The 23,665-nt window shown below is 44.8% G+C and overlaps 2 protein-coding genes across 2 annotated transcripts in view; one reads left to right on the forward strand and one right to left on the reverse strand.

The window, feature by feature from the left end:
* IGFBPL1 (insulin like growth factor binding protein like 1) overlaps nucleotides 1-5,479 on the forward strand; it is a 49,103-nt gene extending 43,624 nt beyond the window's left edge. Inside the window, exon 5 of the mRNA XM_073346314.1 lies at nucleotides 3,479-5,479. The gene's annotated coding sequence lies outside the window, so the exon portion shown is untranslated. The remainder of the gene's footprint in view (nucleotides 1-3,478) is intronic.
* A 14,805-nt stretch (nucleotides 5,480-20,284) lies between these two features.
* Nucleotides 20,285-23,227, reverse strand: TOMM5 (translocase of outer mitochondrial membrane 5). The gene is made up of 2 exons (XM_073345718.1): nucleotides 22,952-23,227; nucleotides 20,285-20,871 (listed from the first exon to the last, which is right to left on the reverse strand). The coding sequence occupies exons 1-2, from the start codon at nucleotides 23,070-23,072 to the stop codon at nucleotides 20,837-20,839; spliced, it is 156 nt and encodes a 51-aa protein (XP_073201819.1). The 5' UTR covers nucleotides 23,073-23,227; the 3' UTR covers nucleotides 20,285-20,836.
* Nucleotides 23,228-23,665: the final 438 nt, after the last annotated feature.

Here is a 23,665-nt window from a genome sequence, read left to right on the forward strand (position 1 = left end):
AGACTTAAATCAGTATTTGTTTAGCCTGAATAAGAAGAGCCTGGGGCAGGGCAGGAGGGGGAGGGGGTTAGCTCTAGCCTGCAGAGCCACTGGGCAGAAAAGGCCAGGTTCTGCTTTCCGACACACTGGTGTAAACCTACAGTAGTTGAATTGACATCAGTGGCATTACACGGGTTTAAAGCGGTAGTGAATGAGATCAGAATCAGGCTGAAAAATATTCGGGTGCCATCTTTGACATATCAGGTCTGTAGGGGAGTTCGATTTGAGATGACATGAATGGTTACGCATTTTCAGTGACGGCTGTTGTAAGTGCATGGAGCTGAACGTGGCTGCGTTTGTGTGCAGAAGTGAGAATCCTTTGGTGTTCACATGTAGTTCCACCAATGTGTGTGCACGCAGGAAGCAGCATAGCTGTGTGCAGTTAAGGATATTTCAGTTTCCAGAAAGGAGGCTTGTAACGGGCTTTCAGTCATTACGACTTAAAATCAGATCACGTCGCGAGGTGATATGTTTTGTCAGATATTTAAATCAGTTTGGTTTGTTGCAAAACTTCCCGTGCCCCATGCTAGCACACGTATATTTGACATGTTAACTACTTTTTTAGAGGATAAAACATTAAGTTTGAAAAATAATCTTTTGCAAACAATCTGCCCAGTGGATTTGCTTTGGGTGTTATGATTGGGAAAGCTTTCTAATATCAAAAGTCATTTTTTAAATACCTACTGACTGTACAAAGTAGCCAGTTTTCATATTTTCTTTAGGTTGTAGCAGCGGCCTGAGATAAGCAGCTTACCGTTAGAAGGTGAAGTTCTGGCCCTGCTGAAACCTCCTATTGACTTCAAAAACAAAAGGAGTACTTGACTAACACGGCTGCTACTCTGAAACCTATTGACTTCAGTGGATTTCACTCTTGGTATATGTGTGAAATTCACCCAGGCATGGAGGCCCATGCAAAACCTTCAGCACCATTTACATGCAATCCATGGTGGGGGTGGGGCTGCTGGGGGACAGGAGCCAGTATAGAAGGCTGCAGACAGGTTCCTGATTTACACAGATCCCGGTGGTCCTACCACCCATCACACACGTCTTCTGTTGATTCCCAGGGTTGTCAGGGGCCAGGACACTGCACAGAAGTGCAGGTATATTTGCTAAGATACTCTCAGGAACTAGAGACAGGTGCAAAGGGGTCCAGCAGGGAGAACCTACCCTTCGCCATCCAGTTAAACGCAGGAGGAAATTTAGGATGATGCTTATGTTTTGCTGTTCCTAAGGACTGAAGGAAAATCACCAGTAGATGGGGCAGGGAGTTAGGGGGAACCTCCACATGCATGCATTTGGGGTCTAAATAGGCCTGCCAAAACGACGGTCTTTCTGCCACAAACTACTGTTGCCCATTTCTCTTGGGAATGTTGATCCCGATTTTTTTCCTGATGTTGAGTTCAACAAGGCATGGGATGGGCAAAGCGCCCATGAAATCTGCCAGGGATGTGTGTTTCAAAACAATTGAGGCACAAAAACTTTGAGAGAGAGCTTCTTGTCCCCTCGTCTCTGAGTGCAGACAATCCACACCAGGATGCCCCCAAAACAGGTTACTGTCTGCATGCAATTAATCCAGTCTCATGACTATAGTATCGTTCTTGAGTTTGTCTAACTCTGTCTGTTGGATTTTTTAAGAGTTTTAGTGTTAAAATGCCATTCCCAAGGCCACTTCAGCTTGTTCCAGCATATTTTTGTTCTCTGTGCTGCTTTGGGAGTGTTCCATGTGGTTTTAATAACGTTGTTTAGAACCCCAAACTGGCACTTGGAGGTGGGTTTGAAACAGGTTTTTTGCCGTACAGTGTTGTGCTCAGTTAGTTGTATTATGTGTATAATTTTGGTCCCCTGTGCTGCCCTGGAACTGTGTGTTTTTTGGTGGTTCTACTCATAAAGGTATTTATTGCCTGAAACAGGCACTTGAAGGTGGGTTCGGACAAGGTTTTCTGTAGTACTGTGTTGTTCTCAGTCAAGTGTATTCTGTATATCATTTTTGTCCCCTGTGCCACCTCAGAAGTCCATGTTCCTGGTTCTTTATGGTGTCAAAAATGGTTCTGAGCTGGAACAGGATAATAACAATGTTATTAGTTCGTTCTCATTCAAAAAATATTGTTAAGTGTTTTTACCAATATCAGCTGTGTTTGACAACAACTTAATTTATTACAGTGTCTTTCTGGGATGTTCTGGAATATTTTTGTTCCTTGTGCTGCCTCAGAACTGAGTGCCCAGAAGAGGCCCTAGAAGGTGCTTTGGAAGAGGTTTTCTGTGGTATAGAGTTATTCTTCGTTCCTTGGAAGCTGTGTATCATTTTGGTCCCCTGTGCCGCCTCGTAACTATGTTCTGGGTCATTATTGCTGTTCAAAAAATGGTTCTGGGACAGGTGGAGTAAATGACTGTGCTCCTAATCGATTTTCATTACCCTGAGGACAAAATTTTAGTAATGAAAACCAATTAGTAGCACACTTCCATTAACCAATTCTGGCCCATAACCACTTAACAATGTGGTTTTAGTCTGTTCTCATTACTAAAATGTTGCTCCAAACTGTGTAACAGTATCTGCTTTTTTTTTTTTTTTGCAAGAATTCTACTTATTAAAATGCCATTCCAGGCTTTTCCAGCTTTTACACCATACCTCAATGCAGTGCCTACGCTGATGACTGTCAGTGTGCCCTAAACTTGGTGTCCTCTGAGTTCAAGGGCAGTATTGTTTTTTTACTCTTACCTAGTCCCTCCTCTCTGTTGTCACAGTATCCCCATAAATTATTTAAACTCATTCTTGTAATAGAGAGAAATTTGCATCTCCACAAGAACAGTTCCTATGGGGCTATCTTGTTAAAAGTTTATCTCCACTCCCAATGGTATGGATACTCAATTAAATAATCTGTTGATGGGCCCTATAGAAGGTTAAAACATTCTTGGGGCTACATGTCTAAAGGCTAAGAGTTCAGGAACCTGTAGTGAGATACTGCATCATCTGAGCATGTAGTGTCCCTATGTTGACAAACGATTCATGATCTGCAAGTCAGACCTGTTAGTATTGGGTAATTTTATAAGCTATGTAACTGTGGTGGAGATGACACTATTCTCGTTTGATTTGCCTCTATCTGCTCCATTAATACCTTGTGTCTCTGACCCACTTTGTGTCTCTGAAGAACACAGAGGCAGATGAAGTTGTGTTGACAAGTGCAAAGTAGTGCATGTTGCAAGGAATAATTTGAACTACTGACGCACATTTCTAGGTCGTATAAACTAACTGCACAATAATCTGGTCACCAAAAATGTACACCACGATGCTGCCATAGTAAGAGCTTTAGCCACATGACCTCCAGCTAGATCAGGGGTAGTCGATAGGTGGACCACGAGCCAAATCCAGACCTCCAGATGCTTTTGAACAGACCCCGAAATCTTTTTATTGACTTATCATTATTTTTTATTATTTTCTCAGGAGTCTGGACCTTGACCAGGACATTTGGACCTTGACAAAAAATAATTGACTAACCCTGAGTTAGATGCTGCAGAACTCTCGAAATGCCAGTGTCTACACTGCAGTTTAGTACCAGACTTCGAAAGAGCCACCAGATGTCAGCAAATACACAGTTACAGCACTCCCACAGGAACATCATGAAATTAAAAGCCATGCGGAAGTTCCCTCCACCTTGAGTAACTATGGGAAAATACAGCTGTTTTTTTTTAATTCAATCCTATGCCAACACCACTTCCCAGGCACACCAGAGCTATAAAACATAATCAATTTCAAAGCATGAGGTATCATATAAAACAGCTAGCTAGCTACCTCTCACTCCCCTGCAGCCACCCTAGGACAATGAAAATGGCTGCCAAACACACTGCATCCTATGCTCAAATTTAAACTGGCACAGGTTATGATGAGCATCTCTGTGAAAAGGTGCAGAACTCAAAGCATTTTATAGACAAAAATACCAACATTAATTCACTTTTTTAAAAAATAAAACTTTCTATAGTCTGCAGGGGTAATTGCAAACTGTTCTCCTGCACACTTGCTTTTCAATTTGCTGGAATGCTACATTTGCATGGAGGGGTGTTATATGGAAGCAAAGATGGATTAATCAAAGCAGGAGAAGTGATGTTTGTGTAGTATTCTGGCCACATTCTGCTGATGCAGAAAATAAAATCTCTGATATGGTACCCAATTAACAGGGAAGAGTAATGTCCTCCAAAACTGGGAAACTATGGGGCACAGTCTTGTCTATGGAAAGATGTAAATAGAAATGATTCCCTGTGGTCTCAGACCTTTCATGGGAATACAACACCTCTAAATGTCAAGGGAGAAGGGAATAAAAGGTGGCATTGCAGATGAGACTCAAGTCTCTCTAAAGCATTAAACTAATTTTCAGCCCTTTGCATATAAGATACCGAGCTCCCTGTGTTTACAGTTATATCTGCAACTCAAGAGCATTGGGCAGTCTATAAGAAAGCTGAAAGACACTAATCCAGGCTGACCTCTTTAAACAGTTATCAGAGTATAAGGACTTTGCGCCACCTTCCAAGCCTCCCCAATGACCTGGATACCCCCACTGGTTTCTGACACTAGCCTTGTTCAGGTAAGTCTTCATATGCAACCAGTTGTAGAGCATCATTAGTTTCTAAAAATTACAGACCATTTTCTAACACAGAAGGTTTTCCAACGGACACAAGAATTCTATTCTGGACATCACTGTGATGGATAAAGACGAATAAGCCATTGCCTAGGTACTGGTGATCAAATCTGATTACATTCAATATTGGCAAACAGAGGACAGCCCCAGCCAGTAATAAGTATACTTGGAGCTTCAACCAGACAAATTTCCCAGATCTGAGGAAAATTTGAGTGAAATTGATCAAGAGGGAAAACTTAGAGATATGAGTGAAAATTGTGAGTTCTTTAAGATGGCATTATTAAATGGCCAAAAGCCACGATTCCACAATCAAGAAGCCAACTTTGGCTAAAACCCCAAACTGGTTCAGTAGCAGAGTGAAGGCAGCAATTAGAAACAAAAAAGCAACCTATAACTTAGAAAAAAGGGAAAGCAGACACAAATTAATTTAAACTAGATGTTATAAAATGAAGAAAATTGATAAGAGGAGATAGACATCAGAAAGAAAAATCTATGGCTGGCAGGTCTAAGAACAGTGAGAATTTCTTAAAGTACGTTGGGTACAGGCCCATTACCAGCTAGAGATGGTAGAATTGTTGATGTTGTCAACAGAACAGAAATATTTATTGAACACTTCTGCCTATTTCTGGAAAGCAGCAGAGTAATGTACTAGCATCATGTGAGGATGATGAAGTATTTTCTAGTCCAGTAGTAAGTGAGGATATTAAACAGCATCTGCTAGGGATAAACATTTTTAAATCGGCAGATTCTGATAACTTGCACCTAACAGAGTTGAGTGAGGAGATTTCTGGCCTGCTAATGTAAATTTTTAATAAACCTTAGAATATTGGGGAAATTCCAGAAGACTGGAAGATTGCTAATGTGCCAGTATTTTAAAATGCAAGTAAATTGACGCAGGTCAGGATGTCTGGCTAATTGTTACATCAATCCCAGTCAAAACAACAGAAAAGCTGATGTGGAACTCAACTGCTAAAGAACTGAAAGAAAGGAACATAATGACTGCCAGTCAATATGGTTTTATGGAAAATTGCTCATGTCAAACAAATCTGATTTCATTCTTTGTGATCACAAGTTTGGTTGATGAAAGTAACTATATAGATGTAAAAAGAAAAGGAGTACTTGTGGCACCTTAGAGACTAACCAATTTATTAGAGCATAAGCTTTCGTGAGCTACAGCTCACTTCCTCAGATGCATATCGTGGAAACTGCAGCAGGCTTTATATATATAAAGGATATAAATATAAGGATATAAAGGATAAATATATATAAAGCCTGCTGCAGTTTCCATGATATGCATCTGATGAAGTGAGCTGTAGCTCACGAAAGCTTATGCTCTAATAAATTGGTTAGTCTCTAAGGTGCCACAAGTACTAAGCCTGCTGCAGTTTCCACGATATGCATCTGAGGAAGTGAGCTGTAGCTCACGAAAGCTTATGCTCTAATAAATTGGTTAGTCTCTAAGGTGCCACAAGTACTCCTTTTCTTTTTGCGAATACAGACTAACACGGCTGCTACTCTGAAACCTGTCCTTATATAGATGTAATAAGTCTAGACTTTTGTAAGGCATTTGACTTTGCTGCACAACATTCTGATTGAAAAATTAGCACTAGACAATATCAATAAAGCACACATTACATGGATTAAGAGCTGACTAACTGACAAATCTCGAAGTAGCTGTCAATGGGGAATCATCAGATGGAGGTGTTTCAAATGGAGTTCTGCAGAAATCAGTACTAGGCCTGATGCGATTAAATATTTTCATCAGTGATCTGGAAGTAACTTTCAAATCACTGCTGATAAAATTTAGGGTGTGACGTTTCACTCCATACTCTGCCAGAAACAGAACAAGCAGATTTCTGTGTCTCCAAGATATACCAAACTATTGTAAATGGGTAGTGCAAATATTCTGTACAAGGCTTTGTTCTCTGTGTAGCGTAAAAACTAGAACCTGGTGCAGAGATAACATTGTAATCCTATTGCCCACGCCTTTCTTCTACAGACCTGCCACACTTTCTTTTGCAGAACACAGACAACTAGTTTGCTTTACTGGGAGCCTCCTTGTCTACAGTTGCCATTTGGGGAGGTGTAATATAAAACTGCCTTGTGCTGGCCCAGGATCAAACGACAGGCTTTGCTAGAAGTTGCCTAGCATGCATTTTGGAGCTATCAACATCTCACTGTAAATGTAGAGGATTGTGAACAGAGAAAAACATCACCCAAGATTTTGCGAATTCTTGTAAGAGAAGTCTGATTAATTCAGTAACAGTTACCTTTTCCCACACCTTTCACAAGGAGGGGGAAACTGAAAGTCACTTTTTGAGGTGTTAGTCTCTAAGGTGCCACAAGTCCTCCTTTTCTTTTTGCGGATACAGACTAACACGGCTGCTACTCTGAAAACTGCTTGATTTGATGCTCTCAACTGATTAAAAAAACATCAGATGTTGTGGCTCTGCTACTGACTTTCTTAGGGTTAAAAATTGCTCTCAAGTGTTTAATTTCAGAGTCCAAACTAGGCCTGATGAAATTTGTAAAGAACGTAGCACTGCATATGTCACTTTTTAAAAGGACCACTGTGTACACTGGCATTTCTTTCCAAGCCATCTAACCGTCTGTGACCTTGTTCATGCTTCCTAGCGTATTGTCAGTTGCTGTTTCATCCTTTTTAAAGTTAAATTCGGCTGCGTGGTTTGGGACTCTGTCCTTAGAATAATCTTCACAGATGTGTCTGAAGGGTTTGACTTCACAGTACACAGAATTCTTCATATTTGCTCTGAAATTCTTCCACTGATTCTGAACTGATTAGCTGTGACACAAAGGTCTTTCAAAACCATTAGGTCAACATTCCCCTAACCCCCCATGCCTCTAACCTAAGTGGCCCCAGCAGTCATAAGATGACTTGTGCAGTACTCCCGAGATCCAAGAGAAACTTGCTTGTGTAACCCTTCTGCCCGTCAGAGTTGGCAGCAACAAGGGCCGGGTTCAATATCTAGGGGTTCCATTCCAATAACACAATGCAAACCGGCTCGAGCCCCCACCCAGTGACCTGGGACAAATATATACCACCCCCGCTGGGCGCCTCCAAGAGGCAATACTTCCCCTCTCGCAAGCATAGAGTTGGAGTGTAGCAAAAGTCTTTTAATAACAGAGAGAAACAATGTGGCATTATGTTGGGGAAACACCACCAACAGGATTCATAACACAACCCATGAGCAAAAAAAAACCCACCCCAGGCAAATTGGGGCATGCCCTTTTCCCTTTGGTTCTTGAGTCCAGCAACCCCAAATCACCCAAAGTCCCAAAAGTCCAATGCCCCAAAAGTCTCTGTCCCTGGTCAGGGCAGCCCCAGAGTTCGAAAGTTTATCTGCGGAGCTTTACCTCCCAACCTGGGTGGAAATGGGACAGGGGTAAGAGGCACCTTACGTGATCTGAAGCTGACCGCCCCATAGCTCCATAGTGGCGCTCCACTCCGCCAGCCGCCCTACAAACTCCTTCGCTCAGCTGCGCTCCGCTCCGCCAGCCGCCCCACGAACTCCTTCGCTCAGCTGCGCTCCGCTCCGCCAGCCGCCCCACGAACTCCTTCACTCAGCTCCACGGCCCACAAGCAGCTCCTGCCATCCACACACTGCGCCGCATCGAACTGCTCCATAATATATCTTCAGGCTCCCCCACTACTTAGCACAACACTCAGTGATTTCAGCTCTTAGGTGAATTCAGCTTATAATAGGGGAGCCCCAGTGCTGGTGCACTGTCAGCCCAAAGGGAGCTCAGCAGCCTATAACTAGACTTCTAATGAAATCAAAATTAGCTCTGATATTCCACAGTGGAGAGAGGAGGAAGTGCAATTAGCATGTAAGGCCCTCACCAAGGGGCCCATGCCACCAAGTATTAATACTTGTCCCCAGCCTCTCTCTATTCACACAGTTTTGGAACCCATGACCCTTGCCTAGCGAGTGCTACTTAGTTGATGGTGAATCCCTCCATCATAACAAAAGGCCACGTACAGTTCCAAGCACAGTTCCCATAATCAGGGTAATAACAATTTATTCTTCCTGCCCCAATAACAGAGACACTGGGGATCCCACAGCAGCCAAAGTGACCATTTGGGCAGCTATGGTCTCATTCTAGGCGTGGTGGGTGTGCCTATGCAAATGAGATCAGCCCCTGAAGTTCTTTTCCACAACTTGCCACACCTCACCACCAGATGTCAGGGTGGAGCTCATCCTGACACTGCTTACACTTGTTTCCCTGCTTGAGGAAATGGGTACATTTCTCATTTTGTCTTCTGTGCCGCTTTTCTAGTGTTTCAGACACAAATTCCTGCTGGTGCATCCGATGAAGTGAGCTGTAGCTCACGAAAGCTTATGCTCAAATAAATTTGTTAGTCTCTAAGGTGCCACAAGTCCTCCTGTTCTTTTGTGAAGATAAACAGCCATTGGAAATATTGGGTCACCTTTCAAAGTGGCATTTCTCATCACGAAGGGAGGCAAATCCAAGTAGTACCATGTGACATGAGCTGTAAAGAAGGACAACAATATTTTGTCATGGCCAAACAAAACGGAGATTGAGCAGCATGTGAGCTTAGTTATGTACGAGTCAGGATGCACAGACTGTTCCAAGAGGCTAAAGATTTCGTTATTCCAAGGGTGCCCTCCTTCTTGGGACATATCTTGCCCCCGTTTGAGGATCCATGGAGTGTGCCTAGAGGAACCAGCCAGAGCCTGTGCACTTTGCTAATGTTCATAAGCTTTCGTTGGATCTTTAAGTGATAGCAGAGCAGCTTCCATTTCCATGGTAGCAACAAAAACCTGCTTTGAACATTCAGGTTACCATATCTTGAAGAGTGGCACAAACTTCCATCACCTAAATAATGCTGTACATGAAGCTTGCTGAATCAGGAGATTCCCTTAGGCAATACACGTTTCCTGTAACTGGACAGCGAGATGTCTTTCACCTCTCCCCTCCCATTTACCTTTTTCAGACAATTGTACCTGTCCCACAGCACCTGAGGTGGATGAACTATGGGTTTTAGACTCAAATACCATGAGGGGAAAGAGCAGAAAAAACTCAAGAGTATAAAAAAGATATTTTTTTAATGTAAGGTCCCATAAGAACTGAAATCTCTTTGATTACAGAGATTCCCATAACAACTTCGTAATATAGCTCCAGGCTAAAGTAAGACCCTCTTGAGTACAGCAAGATTCACCTGGGCTGAGCCTCCAGGCTAACAAGAATCTTTCAAGGCTGCTGTTGTCTGCAAAAGTCAAGTTTCCCTATTGGATTAAGCCCTTGTCAACAGAGGACAATGTTTTTTTATGTTTATAACTTTACTGAAGAAAAAGTATGTCCACCACACTTTGTTTATGCCATTTTATGCTGCTTTCTTGTGACTCATTGCACCCGCAACGAGTCAGCAATGTGATGCTGTTCATAGGCGTGCACACATTTCATTAGGGTGTGCGCCCAGGGAATATTATTTATTTTTTTTAAGGCGAACATTTATTGAATACTCAATCATAGAGGACGTTATTTTTATTCATCAAAGAAACTAAAGAAACTAAAGCTTAACTAAACGTAATTTTTTTTAAATTAACAACTAAACTTTACTTAAAAAATGAGACACAAAACACTACACTATAACCAGGCGTATACAAAGATACAGTCAATTTTCATGATCTTTATCTTTAACCAGATCATGAACTAACCCACATTGACCAAAACAGATTAAGATTTCCTCATCTACCTGTCCTAGAGAATGAGACGTCACTCACCAGGTGTTATGGACTTAAATTCCTCAATCACATCATTGTAATTAACTGACGAAGCCAATCCTTGTTCAACGTACAAAGTCACGAGTGAGTCGAGGTGCTGTTGGGACATTGTATTTCTTAGGTTGTTTTTTACGTGTGCTAGTTTCGAAAAGGCTCTTTCACATGAACAGCTTGTCTGCTTCTTTTCTTACCTTAACAACGAACCGATCCATATTTTAAAATTAAAAGGCGGTATCATAGGATTGAATTCAAACGTAAAGCCACGGGCTTGTTATGCTATTTCAGTAGAGTACACGTGACAAAGATTACAAACACTGTAGACATTGCGCTGGGCATGCCTCATGCGGCTGCTTATATAGGTCAAAGAACTTTCTAGAATAGTAGTCAGAGGAGGAGGGGAGGACCAATGGTAATGTGGTGCCGCAGTAGTGGGGATGCATGCGGCGAGCGAACGCGGGCTTTCTGGATAGAGCGTATCATGCAATTAAATTAAAACTCAAAGCCACTTATTTTGAGACATTAGGGCAGGCGTGGGCAAACTTTTTGGCCCAAGGGCAACACCGGGGTTCCAAAATTCTATGAAGGGTCAGGTAGGGAAGGCTGTGCCTCCTCAAAGAAGCCTGTCCCCGCCCCCCACCCACTTCCTGCCCCCCTCAGAATCTCCAACCTATCCTGCTCCTTGTCCCCTGACCACCACCCCCCGAGATTCCACCCCCTACCCAACCCTCCCTGCTCCATGCAAGACACACATTTCTGGGGTGCAAGGCTAGGGCTAAGAATTTGTGGGTGTCACCCTATATATAGTTCATACATGGCTGGGAGAACATTCATGTAACTTTGCTGGGTGTGCCTTTACATACTAATGGCTGCGAGTGAGCAAGTCCTGGAGAGGCTGCTTTTTACTAACAGAGCCGTGTAAAAGGCATGCTGGACTGGAGAGTGAAGGGGACACAGCAGTTCAACAGTCCAGCATGTACCCTGGGGAATCTCTCTCTCACTCACACACACACAGACACACACACACACACGCATTTTTGTTATTTTATCATTTTTCTTACTTTATCCTAAGATAGATGTTTTCACACTTAGTACCACATACCATCTCTTATGTCCACTTTTTGAATTTGTATTTGCTGTTTAATTTTGCTGAAGCCAGCAAGTTGTTGTTTTGAATGCAGATGTCATGGAATTCCATACATGAAACCCACAGTCGCATCTAATGCAAAGTTCACTTTTGACTAAGTCTACGCTTAGGTGATTGCTCTCATCAGTCCACAGGTCTCCAATCACAATCACACCCCCCTAATGAAATGCTGCATGGCACAGAAAAAATACTGAATTATTTTTTAAGAAATCTGGGGCTTGAACCACCCTGAAAAATGTAAACTGTGTCTGAGCTGGTCCACTGAGACTTTTATCTTCCATTCTAGCAGGTGCAGCAATGTGTAATAGACAGACCTCCTTATACAAAGCATCTCCATCCACACTCAGTTTCATCCTCTCATCAAATGAAGGCGTCTTGTTAAGACTCCGGCCAGAAAAACGAATAAGAGGAAGAATTCTCAAAAGAAAACCATTTCTCCAGATAGGCCACCCTTCTAAACTGCCTTGGCTTCAATTCTGAACTTTTGTTGAGCTTCCCTGGGCAGGTGCGGTAAAGCTCTGTTCACATGCTAACCAAAGAACTCAACATTTTTCCTGTCAATCAGCTGACTTCTGACGTAACACCATAAAGTTCTGCAGCATTCCTAGCATCCATTTCAAGAATACAGCCGGGCTTCTGAGAGCTGGCCGTGACCAAAGGTACAAAATACATGTAGCTCTTAGGGGAGTGTCAACATGTCACTTAACTCGCGCTTCTGAACTCAGATGAATCTCCAAACTGGATTGTAGCAGTCTGATTCTCAAGGCTGCAACAAATACAATGTAATGGCCTCCCAGTTCAGCAGAAGCCTTTCAACTGTATGAAAGAGGCTTAACCAGCAGGTGGGGGACATGCAGAAGCACTCTGAAATATTTTGCTGTGGAAAATCCAAACAGGACTTGAGGCATCCAACTTTTTTGCACTGCGTGAAAACCCATTAAGAACTTTTAAAACCAAACCTCCCACTTCAAAGCGGAGTGCTTTCCTGAAAATGTGTGCTGGGTTGTGCAGGTCATTGCAGTTACAATTAGTCTGTATTATCTTTGTTTGTATTGCTTTCACTTTAACAAAAACAGAGCAGTTCTTACCGTAATTCACTGATGCATTCTCTGGTCCATGTGCAATTACTTCTTTCAGGGCCAAACCAAAGTTCTTCACAGCATCAATTATACATTTTGTAACAGATTCAGATGATTCATCTGCCTCCTCGTAAAAATCCAAAAGGACATTGTTCAGGCCACTTTCACCATAAAAAAAAAAAAAAAGCAGCCAAACGGAAAAATATTTAGTTTCCTTAATTTGAAGCATCTGTAGCAACAGCCAAGGAAGAATGTCTTGCCTTCAGTTTTCAGTTGCAGTGACAATGTCCACCGTTTTTGCGTTTTTCAGTGATTACAAATGTGTAATACAGATGTTCTGTTTTGCATTCTGAACAGTGAACTGGTGCTTTCCCCCGGTAAAATGGTGTTAAACAGGATTAACACCAGCATATTTTACTGTAAACACGCAATAACAAATTCTGCCACTGGCATTAGTTTTATCCCATTTAGCTAGCCAGGCTTTAAAGTCTGCAACCGTTAACGTATTTTCTTCAAATGTGCAGTGTCTGAAGTGTGTCCTCTCAAGAGGCATGGGACCTCTGGTGCAGGTGTTACCCATTATCCTCACCACTCTCCATTGGTTATTTAAGTTGAAATTTGTTCTGTAATTTAACCGTAGAACTCTTTCTCCTACCAACTCTTCACTCTAGCACTGACACTTGCAGACACGGGGACATGAACAAAGTAACTGCATAATCCATGTCCTTTCTCCTCCTCCTGCCTCTTTTACGTCTCGGGGCCTGTCAAGTCTATCTTCTAGATGCTTCAGTGGGACCTGTGAAGTGCTTAGCATACTTAGGAGCTCTAGAAAGTATTCAGTTAGAATAAGGATTCTTCCTATATTATACGATAACAAGAATTCTTCCTCCTTGCCCTTAGATAGTAATTTTTCCATAGAAATATGCCCCCCATGTAGCCTCAAGTCTGAGGTAACACCCAGGAACTCCCCGAGAGAGAGAGGTTCTTAAAGGAATGTGTTTCTCATCATACAAGCTTTCCGGAGAGAAATAAATAAATCACGGAACACCAGAGAGTGACAGACCATCGGTTACAAATTCTCCTACCTACTGAACAACAAATAAATACGTACAACAAATGAAAAAAGGTATTCTCCTTTGGGGAATAACAGATGTTCAGTGCAGGACAGGGGTGTGGCAGGTAGCAAAGACACTGGGTTCTGTGTTTGTGCTTGACAGAATATATCTCTGTGTTCACACCCTACACACAATTGTAATAATGTTTGTACAAGGTACGCCTTGTGAGGGGTCATTTAAAATCCCATAACTGGCTGATCAGTAATACCATGGCAAAAGGCACACAGCAACTGTGATACAGCATGGCCAGAGGGCAGCAGGAGAGTGTTAGAAGGGAGCCTTATTCCCTGTAGAGGGAAGAAAGTTTTCTATAAATTAATTAAAGCACCTGAAGCCAGTCACATGATAAAAACTCCCTGCTTCAATCAGACAAGAGGAGGAGTTGAAGCCGAGTGGACTGGTGTTGGAGCAGAGAGCAGTTTGGAGGGAAGCAGAGGGGAGTTTGGAGAAGTGCTGCAGTGGGCTAAGAAGACCAAGACCCTAGGTAAAGGGACACCTGGTTTGTGCAGAATCATAGAATCATAGAATATCAGGGTTGGAAGGGACCCCAGAAGGTCATCTAGTCCAACCCCCTGCTCGAAGCAGGACCAATTCCCAGTTAAATCATCCCAGCCAGAGCTTTGTCAAGCCTGACCTTAAAAACTTCTAAGGAAGGAGATTCTACTACCTCCCTAGGTAACGCATTCCAGTGTTTCACCACCCTCTTAGTGAAAAAGTTTTCCTAATATCCAATCTAAACCTCCCCCACTGCAACTTGAGACCATTACTCCTCGTTCTGTCATCTGCTACCATTGAGAACAGTCTAGAGCCATCCTCTTTGGAACCCCCTTTCAGGTAGTTGAAAGCAGCTATCAAATCCCCCCTCATTCTTCTCTTCTGCAGGCTAAACAATCCCAGCTCCCTCAGCCTCTCCTCATAAGTCATGTGTTCCAGACCCCTAATCATTTTTGTTGCCCTTCGCTGGACTCTCTCCAATTTATCCACATCCTTCTTGTCGTGTGGGGCCCAAAACTGGACACAGTACTCCAGATGAGGCCTCACCAATGTCGAATAGAGGGGGACGATCACGTCCCTCGATCTGCTCGCTATGCCCCTACTTATACATCCCAAAATGCCATTGGCCTTCTTGGCAACAAGGGCACACTGCTGACTCATATCCAGCTTCTCGTCCACTGTCACCCCTAGGTCCTTTTCCGCAGAACTGCTGCCTAGCCATTCAGTCCCTAGTCTGTAGCGGTGCATTGGATTCTTCCATCCTAAGTGCAGGACCCTGCACTTATCCTTATTGAACCTCATCAGATTTCTTTTGGCCCAATCCTCCAATTTGTCTAGGTCCTTCTATATCCTATCCCTCCCCTGCAGCGTATCTACCACTCCTCCCAGTTTAGTATCATCCGCAAATTTGCTGAGAGTGCAATCCACACCATCCTCCAGATCATTTATGAAGATATTGAACAAAACCGGCCCCAGGACCGACCCTTGGGGCACTCCACTTGATACCGGCTGCCAACTAGACATGGAGCCATTGATCACTACCCGTTGAGCCCGACAATCTAGCCAGCTTTCTACCCACCTTATAGTGCATTCATCCAGCCCATACTTCCTTAACTTGCTGACAAGAATACTGTGGGAGACCGTGTCAAAAGCTTTGCTAAAGTCAAGAAACAATACATCCACTGCTTTCCCTTCATCCACAGAACCAGTAATCTCATCATAAAAGGCGATTAGATTAGTCAGGCATGACCTTCCCTTGGTGAATCCATGCTGGCTGTTCCTGATCACTTTCCTCTCATGCAAGTGCATCAGGATTGATTCTTTGAGGACAGGAAGGGCAGGAAGCCCCACAAGCTAAAGGGCAGGAGAGGGAAGTAGCCCAGGGGAAGGAACCGCTAGTTCTAGTGGTTTACCGCTATCCCTAGGGCCCCTGGGCTGGGACCCGGAGTAGGGGGCGGTCCTGGGACCCTCCCTCTTCACTCCGCTCCTCTAGGACACTAGTGGGGCAGTTAATACCCCAGTTCAGGGGCAAGAAACGGTGCCCTGAAACACACACACACCCCACAAGAGAAAGCACGAGACCTATCATAGTAGTGCTGGCAATTTGCCACACAACACAAAAGGTAAAGTTATGAGCATAAGCTGAAATCATGACTGAAGTATGTTTCCTAGATAAGTCTGGGGAGTGGCTAAACCAGTACCTCATAGACAAAGGGTAAGCTGACACCTCAGCCAGGTGTCAACAAGGCTGAAGGACCAATACCTGCTCAATGGTCACTCTTTGACAAGGATGGGGGCGCGGGACCAAAATTACATTTTAGCAAAGAAACAACATGGGAGTTTCCCTTTTCACCAAGCTGTCTGTCATCTTCCTCCCAGCGGGACATGCTTCTCAAAGGGGGGACAGGACTATAAAAAGAAGGACAGACACCCCAAAGTACCTGCCTCTCTCTCCCTGTCGCTGGCATCACACCTAAGAAGAAAAAGGAAAGCGGGTGTTGGAGTCGGGGTGGGGGACTCCTGACCTGAAGAGTTTGTTCAGTAACCTTGCTGGAAATAGGTGGTGAGGAATTTTGTTTAAATCTAATAGTTTGTTAAGTTAGGCACTAGTAAGTGATTTATCTTTTGTTTTCTTTTAACCATTTTTTTTTATTTTATGCCTCCTGGCTTGTACTCACTTAAAATCTCTCTTTGTAGTTAATAACCTTGTTTTACCGTTTTATCAATTCCAGTGTGTTTAAGCTGGAGTGTCTGGGTAATGCTATTTAAAATAATAAACTGGTATATTATTCCCTTAAAGGAATAAGGGACTCAATATGTTCACACTGTCCGGAAGAGGGCTGGGCATTACAGGACATACGTTTCTGGAGGGAAATCTGGGACTGGGCGTGTTGGTGTCACCCTGTGGTGATCTTTAAGGTTGGTAGGAGTCAAGGTGTCAGTGCTCACATCTTTTCCCAGCATTTCTCTCACCTTTTCAAACTGTAGATAACTAGGAGTAGGGCAGGACCATGTGCAGCGAAGAAGAAACAGGACAGCAGCATAAAGGTGAACTAGATCCATTAGAACTAGAGAACATTGCAAGCAGCAGCCACGAAGGCGGAATTAGGAACAGGCAACAGAGGCGTGTGCCTGGGGTTTTGGCTCCTGGAGTCAAGTGATGACATCAGAATGGTAGTTATTTTTAATTTTGTCCCCTAGGCTTCACAGCTACAATGCACCATAATGCTCTTCCTGAGCCATGACAGTGTATGATGAGTCCCATGGCCACGGGGCACCATGGGAGAAGTAGTCTGGCTTAAGAGCCCAGCAGGTAGAGAACTGGGCCACCATATATCCAAACTAGGGTTGTCAGTTTTGGTTGGACATATTCCTGGAGGTCTCCTCACATGACATAATCTTTAATTCCTGGAGACTTCAAGACAATCCTGGATGGTTGGCAACCCTAGTCCAAACTACAATTCCCAAGAAGGACGATGGTAGCATCTCCAAATTGTCAACTGAATTTCTCTGTTTTCAGGCATTAGGTTTTTGGACAAGTCATCGACATTTTCTGTGGAAAGCAAATACTTTTCATGAACATTTTTTAGTCAACACCCCATTTTTTGGGTAAAAAAAAAAAAAAGTTTCCACCAATAATGTTTGACCAGCCCTGGTTGTTCACTATAAAATGGGTGGTGCTTTTCCAGTCGCAACCCCACCTCTACCCCAGTAAAAGACACTGTCGTCGGAGTGATCTTCAAAATGGTTTACTGCTTTAAAGGACTTTAACCTGGGGGCAACTCAGGAAGTGTTTTGTCATTTATGGTAGTTGAAACCCCAGTTCCTTATTCCAGGATAATTTGCAAAATACAACTGTGTGTGTGTGTTTGGTGGGGAAAGGGGGAAGAGGGACATGGGCCGCTATTTTATGCAAAGAAAAATACTTCAGGTCAGGAAATGACACGTCTCAGCTATTTCAGAATAGGGGAGAGGCTGCAGGGATGTGTCAAGAAGAATTTTGACCAAGAAGAATTTTGTTCTCACAGCTAGTGTTCATTTAAATAATGAATTAGTAATAAAATTGTAACAAATCAACCACGCTTATTCTGGTGAAATTTCTAAAAAAGTCTTACACTAATGACTTCTTTAAAATGTTTGGTCTGTGAATAAGGAACTGGGACAAGGCAAATGACTTCAGCCTTGTGTGTTAGTTTCTTTTAAAATGCAGTTAGCCCTTCATTGCTCATGTTCTAGAGCAGTGGTTCTCAAACTTTTATACTGGTGCCCCCTTTCTCATAGCAAGCCTCTGAGTGCAACCCCCCTAATAAATTAAAAACACTTTTTAATGTATTTAACACCATTATACATGCTGGAGGCAAAGCGGTGTTTGGGGTGGAGGCCCCAGGTAATAACCTCATGTCCCCGAGGGGACCCAGTTTGAGAACCCCTGTTCTAGAGGTCATAGGGGTGGCACATTATTATTCACTCCTCCGCAAGGTGGAGGCACTGTGCACTGAGAATCCAGTTTTGCCCTTTGACCAGTAATCTAAGGCACCACGGGCCATCAGCCCAGGAGCAGGAAGAATGGCCCTGGTGAGACAGCCACATGGGAGGGAGGAGAAAATAGACTGTACCATACTGGGGAATCAGAGTGCTCCAGGAGGGAGCTACACCGCTGTGCCTGTGCAGTCTGAACCCACGGACGCGTCAGCATGCCTGCAGCCAGTGGCCAGTTGCAATGGAACACAGATTCTGCCTCCTGGCCCAGAGGACATTGACCATGATGTTTGTGCATCCTGCTCCCAGCATTGTCTCCAGCCCCAAATTATTTTTGTACCTCTTCTCTGCATCCTTTCCAATTCTTCAGCTTCCTTTTTAAAATGCACACACCAGAACTGTACCCAGTATTCCAGCATCAGTCTCACCAATGCCATATACACAGGTAAAAAATCACCTTCCGACGTACCCCTCTCCTGTATCACATCCAAAGATGGCAGATCAGCCCTTTTTGCCACAACCCCCCTACAACCTAAACCTTTTCCGAGTCACTGCTTCCCAGGACAGTCCCCCATTCTGTACTGATGGCCTGTATCCCTTATTACTAGATCTATCACTCTGCCTTTGGCTCTGTACGACTGCCCTGTCCTCATCATTTATCACTCTGCTACTCTGTCATCTGAAAATTTTATCAGCAGTGATTTTATTTACTTTGAGATCACGGATGAAATGCTGAAGTGTTGGGCCTCGTACTGATTCCTGCAGAACCCCACTAAGAGCACCCCAGTTGTGACCCCACTGATGACTACTTGTTGAGATCAGTCAGCTAGCCAGCTCTTAATCCGTATAACATAGGCTTTAATATGGTATAGCACCCATTTTAATCAGAATCTCCTACACTACAAACTCATTTTACCGTAATCTGCGTTATATCTACAGTTACCTGTATCAGCCAAACTCAATCTCAGCAAAGAATGAAATCAGGTTTGTTTGACAAGTCCTATTTTCCATAAAATTATGTTGACTGGCATTAACAGGATTTCTATCCTTTCGCTATCAATATCAGCTTTTCCATTAGTTCACCCAGGATTGCTATCGGGTTAATAGGCCTATAGTTACCCAGGTAGCAGGACATGGTTGTGCAGGGACTTCTCTTAGAGTCCCCGAGGGTCAGATTCTCAAATGTATGTAGATTCTAGTGGGATTTTCATAAAAATCTGGCCCAGTGGGTCTCAGGACACTGAGTCAAAATTCCTGACTCACTTTTCTGGGCCCAGTAACAGCTCAACTCAGCATTGTGAGCTAATAGATAGTATAACATGGCTGTTGCTAATCTGGTCCAACTGCAGGAACCCACTCAAGGCTAGACTTGGAAGAAGTCGCCCTGCTACAAGGAAGTACCCAAGGAAATCCAGTTTGCTAAGCTACATTTTCTTTCTCCTAGGATTCAGCAATTTCTTTTCTGTGCTAGAAAAAGACCCAACAGCAAGGGACCCACCCTCCTCCCCCCACGAGAGACAGGTGGGCAGAGGTTTGGTTTTAGGAAGGGGCAGAAGACTAGGAAGCATCAGCTATTATGATGATGGAGAAGCTATGTCACGGCAAGAGATGAGCAAAGGGCATTTGTAAGCTTTACTGAATAATTTGGAACAACAAAATACATTTGAGGAAATCTTAACTCAAACCAGAGGCTGCACGGTCTAATGAACAGAGCACAAGACTGGAGCACAGGAGACGTGAGTTTAACTCCTGCTGTGCCACTCACTTTCTGGGTGACTTCCCTTCTTTGTGTCACTATTTCCCCATCTACCTTTTATCTGTCCTGTCTATTTTGACTGTAAACTTTTCAGGGCATGAACAGTCTCCTACTTAAAAAGGTACAAGCACTGCATTTCCTATCCCCTTCCTCATTCTTGCTATCATCTCTGCTTTTCCCAATCCCCACACACACCTCCCTCCCTCAACTCCATACATGAGAAACACTTTTGGGAAAGACGACTTTGGTGAGGAGATGGGAGTAAAGAAGATCCCACGAGCCTTCTACTGTAACTGATTTTATTAAAAATAAAGCAATAGAACTGTGCCTGAAATCACAGACTTGTTATTCCATTTTATTTCAACAAAAAATAAAAAAATCAACTAACTGGATGCAAGTTAACAGCTTCCTAGATGGAGTTTAGGGATCCAAACAAGTTCATTTTTCACACAGACAGGTTCAGTAAGATTGACAGCCATAGCACTGTGTTATTTTAGAGGTAGCTCCAGAACAAAGAAATCTGTTTGCACTTAATACTTCTTACAAAAATGGAGTATGATGCAATTTCTGGACACAAGACAAGGGCTGTACCAGCACAAATAGAGATATGCCGCCACATGGGAGCATTACATGACTTGAAATCAATCAGAAGGACAATAACCATTTTCCATACTTCCAGCTAGGCCATTGCTCTCACAAAGTCAAATATGCTTAAATGAAATTTTTAGATCCATTCGGTATGTGAAGTCTGCCTTTTGCATCTTGTTTATTAACAGAAAGGCAGCCACAATCCTTTGTGTTTCCATGTATCCAGTCTTTGTAGCTCTTCTGTGTTCATATATTATCCAATTTCTTTAAGATATATGGAGCTGAAAAAGAATGTACAATCAAGATATAGATTTTTAGTTCAACTACACAGGATTACAAGTTGTTTTAGGCATACAATTTACTCTGCCTATCTCAAGGAAAAAACTAAACTTGCTGTTTGTCCACAAATTGATGATCTCCCATTGAGCAAAGCAAGAACCTGAGCAACACCTGAGCAAGAACCTCAAGCAAGGTCTTGAAAAGTGACCTGCAAAGAAAACAAAATGGGTGCTTGCACCCCATCCTCCCTCCCCCCCCAGCTGGCTTCCTATGGTGTATGAAGGAGGCTCAGAAGTTAGGAGGATTTTGCTTGTTTTTTACATTATAAATTCAGATCTACTACACTAACTAGACTGCTTTCTGGAAGAGTTGGCAGGATGAAGAAATTAGAGTGCCAAGGAAGTTAGACTTGGGCCTTCTGTACATTAGAAAGGGTCTGGAAGTACAGCTATACTGGCAAACCCTCCTAGTGCAGATGCAGTTTACACTAGCAAAAATGTGCTTTTGCTTGTCTAGCTCATACCAGTTCCATGAACAAAATAAACCACACCAGCAAACGCAATTTTTGCAGTATAAAAAGGTCATAAAAAACCCACAAAGCAAGTTTCTAGTGCAGATCAGACCTGCATGAAGAATAATTTTTATTGAGATTGTTAGTAGATTTGTTAACACCTGTTTAACTTAGTTTGGAGGAAATCTGTCAGTTTCAACATTGCTCTAATTGACATGTTATTTTTAGGGCTTAAAAAAACCCAACAAGCAAAAACATCAATCCATTCAGGCTCTTGTACATGATAAAGCAGCAGACACCGGGATCAACCTAGTTTTCCCTTTGCAAGTCATCTGTAAAGAGGATAGTAGCGTGTCTTCCTGTAAGAATGTTCCTTTACCCATCTAATTACATGTATGGTGAATATTTAAAGGATCCTAACTCAATGAATTACTCGTACACACCAATGCTTTTACATGAACATACAATGCACACAGCAAAACAGTATTATGTTGCTGCGTTTTCTTGCCTTTGTAGTAAACTATATGTCAGTCTCACTTTGCTTTGCTGACAAGGGGTAATTATTCCATTACTTGACAAATGCAACACACTATAATGGACAGGAATGCCCTCAGGTAACTTTTGGTGTGCCTCCCTCTTACTCTTAGCTTTTTTCTTTTTTAAGGGTGATCGATACCTTAATGGCTTGAGGGCCTGCAGAAGTACAAGTTCAGTGTTACAACTTATAACGTCACATTTTAAGGAGCCGAGTAGAAGGTTTACTTTGAAGACGGAACTAGTGTTAGAGGACCCAGAATTTAAGAAGCTATTCTGAGGTCTGACAGCCAAAGAGCTGCACCAGGAGACAGTCACCCCGGGCACGTTTACTGAGAGAGGCGTGGGGCAGAGAGATCCAGGAGAACGACCCTTGTAAAACGAACGTGAGCCGCTCCCCGTCCGTGTCGGGCCCGGCGAACGATTCGCTGCAGCGACAGGCTCCAAGCCCCGCGGGGCAGCGCGGCCTCGGGGCCGCACACGGGGGGCCCTTAGTTTTTTCTCCCTTTTCAGGCTTTAAAACTTGACTCCTGAGCCGCACATGCGAAAAGCCGGGAGACTTTTCCCCGACGCCCTGTTTCCGCTACCGCCAGGCGCGCCCTTCGCCGGGGGCAGGAGGTCTCCGGCCGGCCCAAGGCGGCTTGGGGCTTTTGCGGCGGGCTGCCCAGCCGGCTGCACCGCAGCGTCCCCGCAGCGTCCCCAGCTGGGGTGCAGCGGGCCGCGGGCTGCCTGCACGGCCATCAGCAGGGGCCGCGGCACCAGCACGGGCCCCGGCGAGCAGCCCAGCGCCCCGGCGCTGCCGCCCCGCCCCCGGCGCTGCTGCTGCCGCCCGCTGCCCGCTGCCCGCTGCCGGCTCCGCGCTGCGCCCCACGGGCGGGCACGGCACGTGCGGAGCGCGCCCCGAGCGCCGGCCGGGTCACGGGCGGGGGGGGGGGGAGAAGGAGGAGGGGGCAGCGCGCGCCCACGTGGGGGCGGGCGGCTGGTGGCGAGGCCCTGGGGGAGGGGAAGGGCCAGCGCGCGCCCCGCCCGCCACTCACTGATCCGCAGCAGCGCCACGTAGATGAGGAAGGTGCGGACCGAGCTGAGAACATCCTGCCGCATCTTCCGCTTCAGCTCCTCCGGGTCCATCTTGGGCCCCAGCCCCTCGATCCGGAACATGGCGGCGGCCAGGCAGCTCGGGCTTTGTGGTGGCCGGGACTGCGGCGGGCGCTGCTGCCCCGCTCCGCCCTCTGGCCCCGCCCGCGCTACGGCGCCTCAGCAGGGACCTTCCCGGTCACAACCCCTTCACCGTCACTCCGCGCAGGGGCGGAGGAAAGGCCGGGAGCGCGTCACGTGACGACGGAGCGGCGTGGCGCCCCTGGAGCCGTCGCGGGAGCATGCGCGGGAGCCGCACTGAAGCCCGGCTGCCCTGGGTGGGGGTAGGGCAGGGGGCGCTGTGCACCTGGCGGCTCTGTGGGCGCGGCAGGGCGGGGGCGGGTCTGGCCGGCCGGCCGGCGGCTGTGTGGGTTCAAAGCCAGAGGGGACCACTGTGAGCCTCTAGTCTGAGCCCCGGCCCAGCGCAGGCCCCACAGTCGCGCCTAGCGGGGCGTTGTGCCAGCCAAGGCACTAACAAGCTTCAACGGGCCTTTATTTGCGAAGTGGAAACCTCCTCCCCAAGCTGCTGCTGCTGCACCCTGGGTAGCTCTCTCCCGGCCGCTCAGCTCCTCTTCCTGTTCCCTGGCCTTTCAGGCTCCCGACAGCCGGGGCTCCCA

This window comes from Lepidochelys kempii, chromosome 5, assembly GCF_965140265.1.
Source record: "Lepidochelys kempii isolate rLepKem1 chromosome 5, rLepKem1.hap2, whole genome shotgun sequence".
Lineage (NCBI taxonomy): Eukaryota > Metazoa > Chordata > Testudines > Cheloniidae > Lepidochelys > Lepidochelys kempii.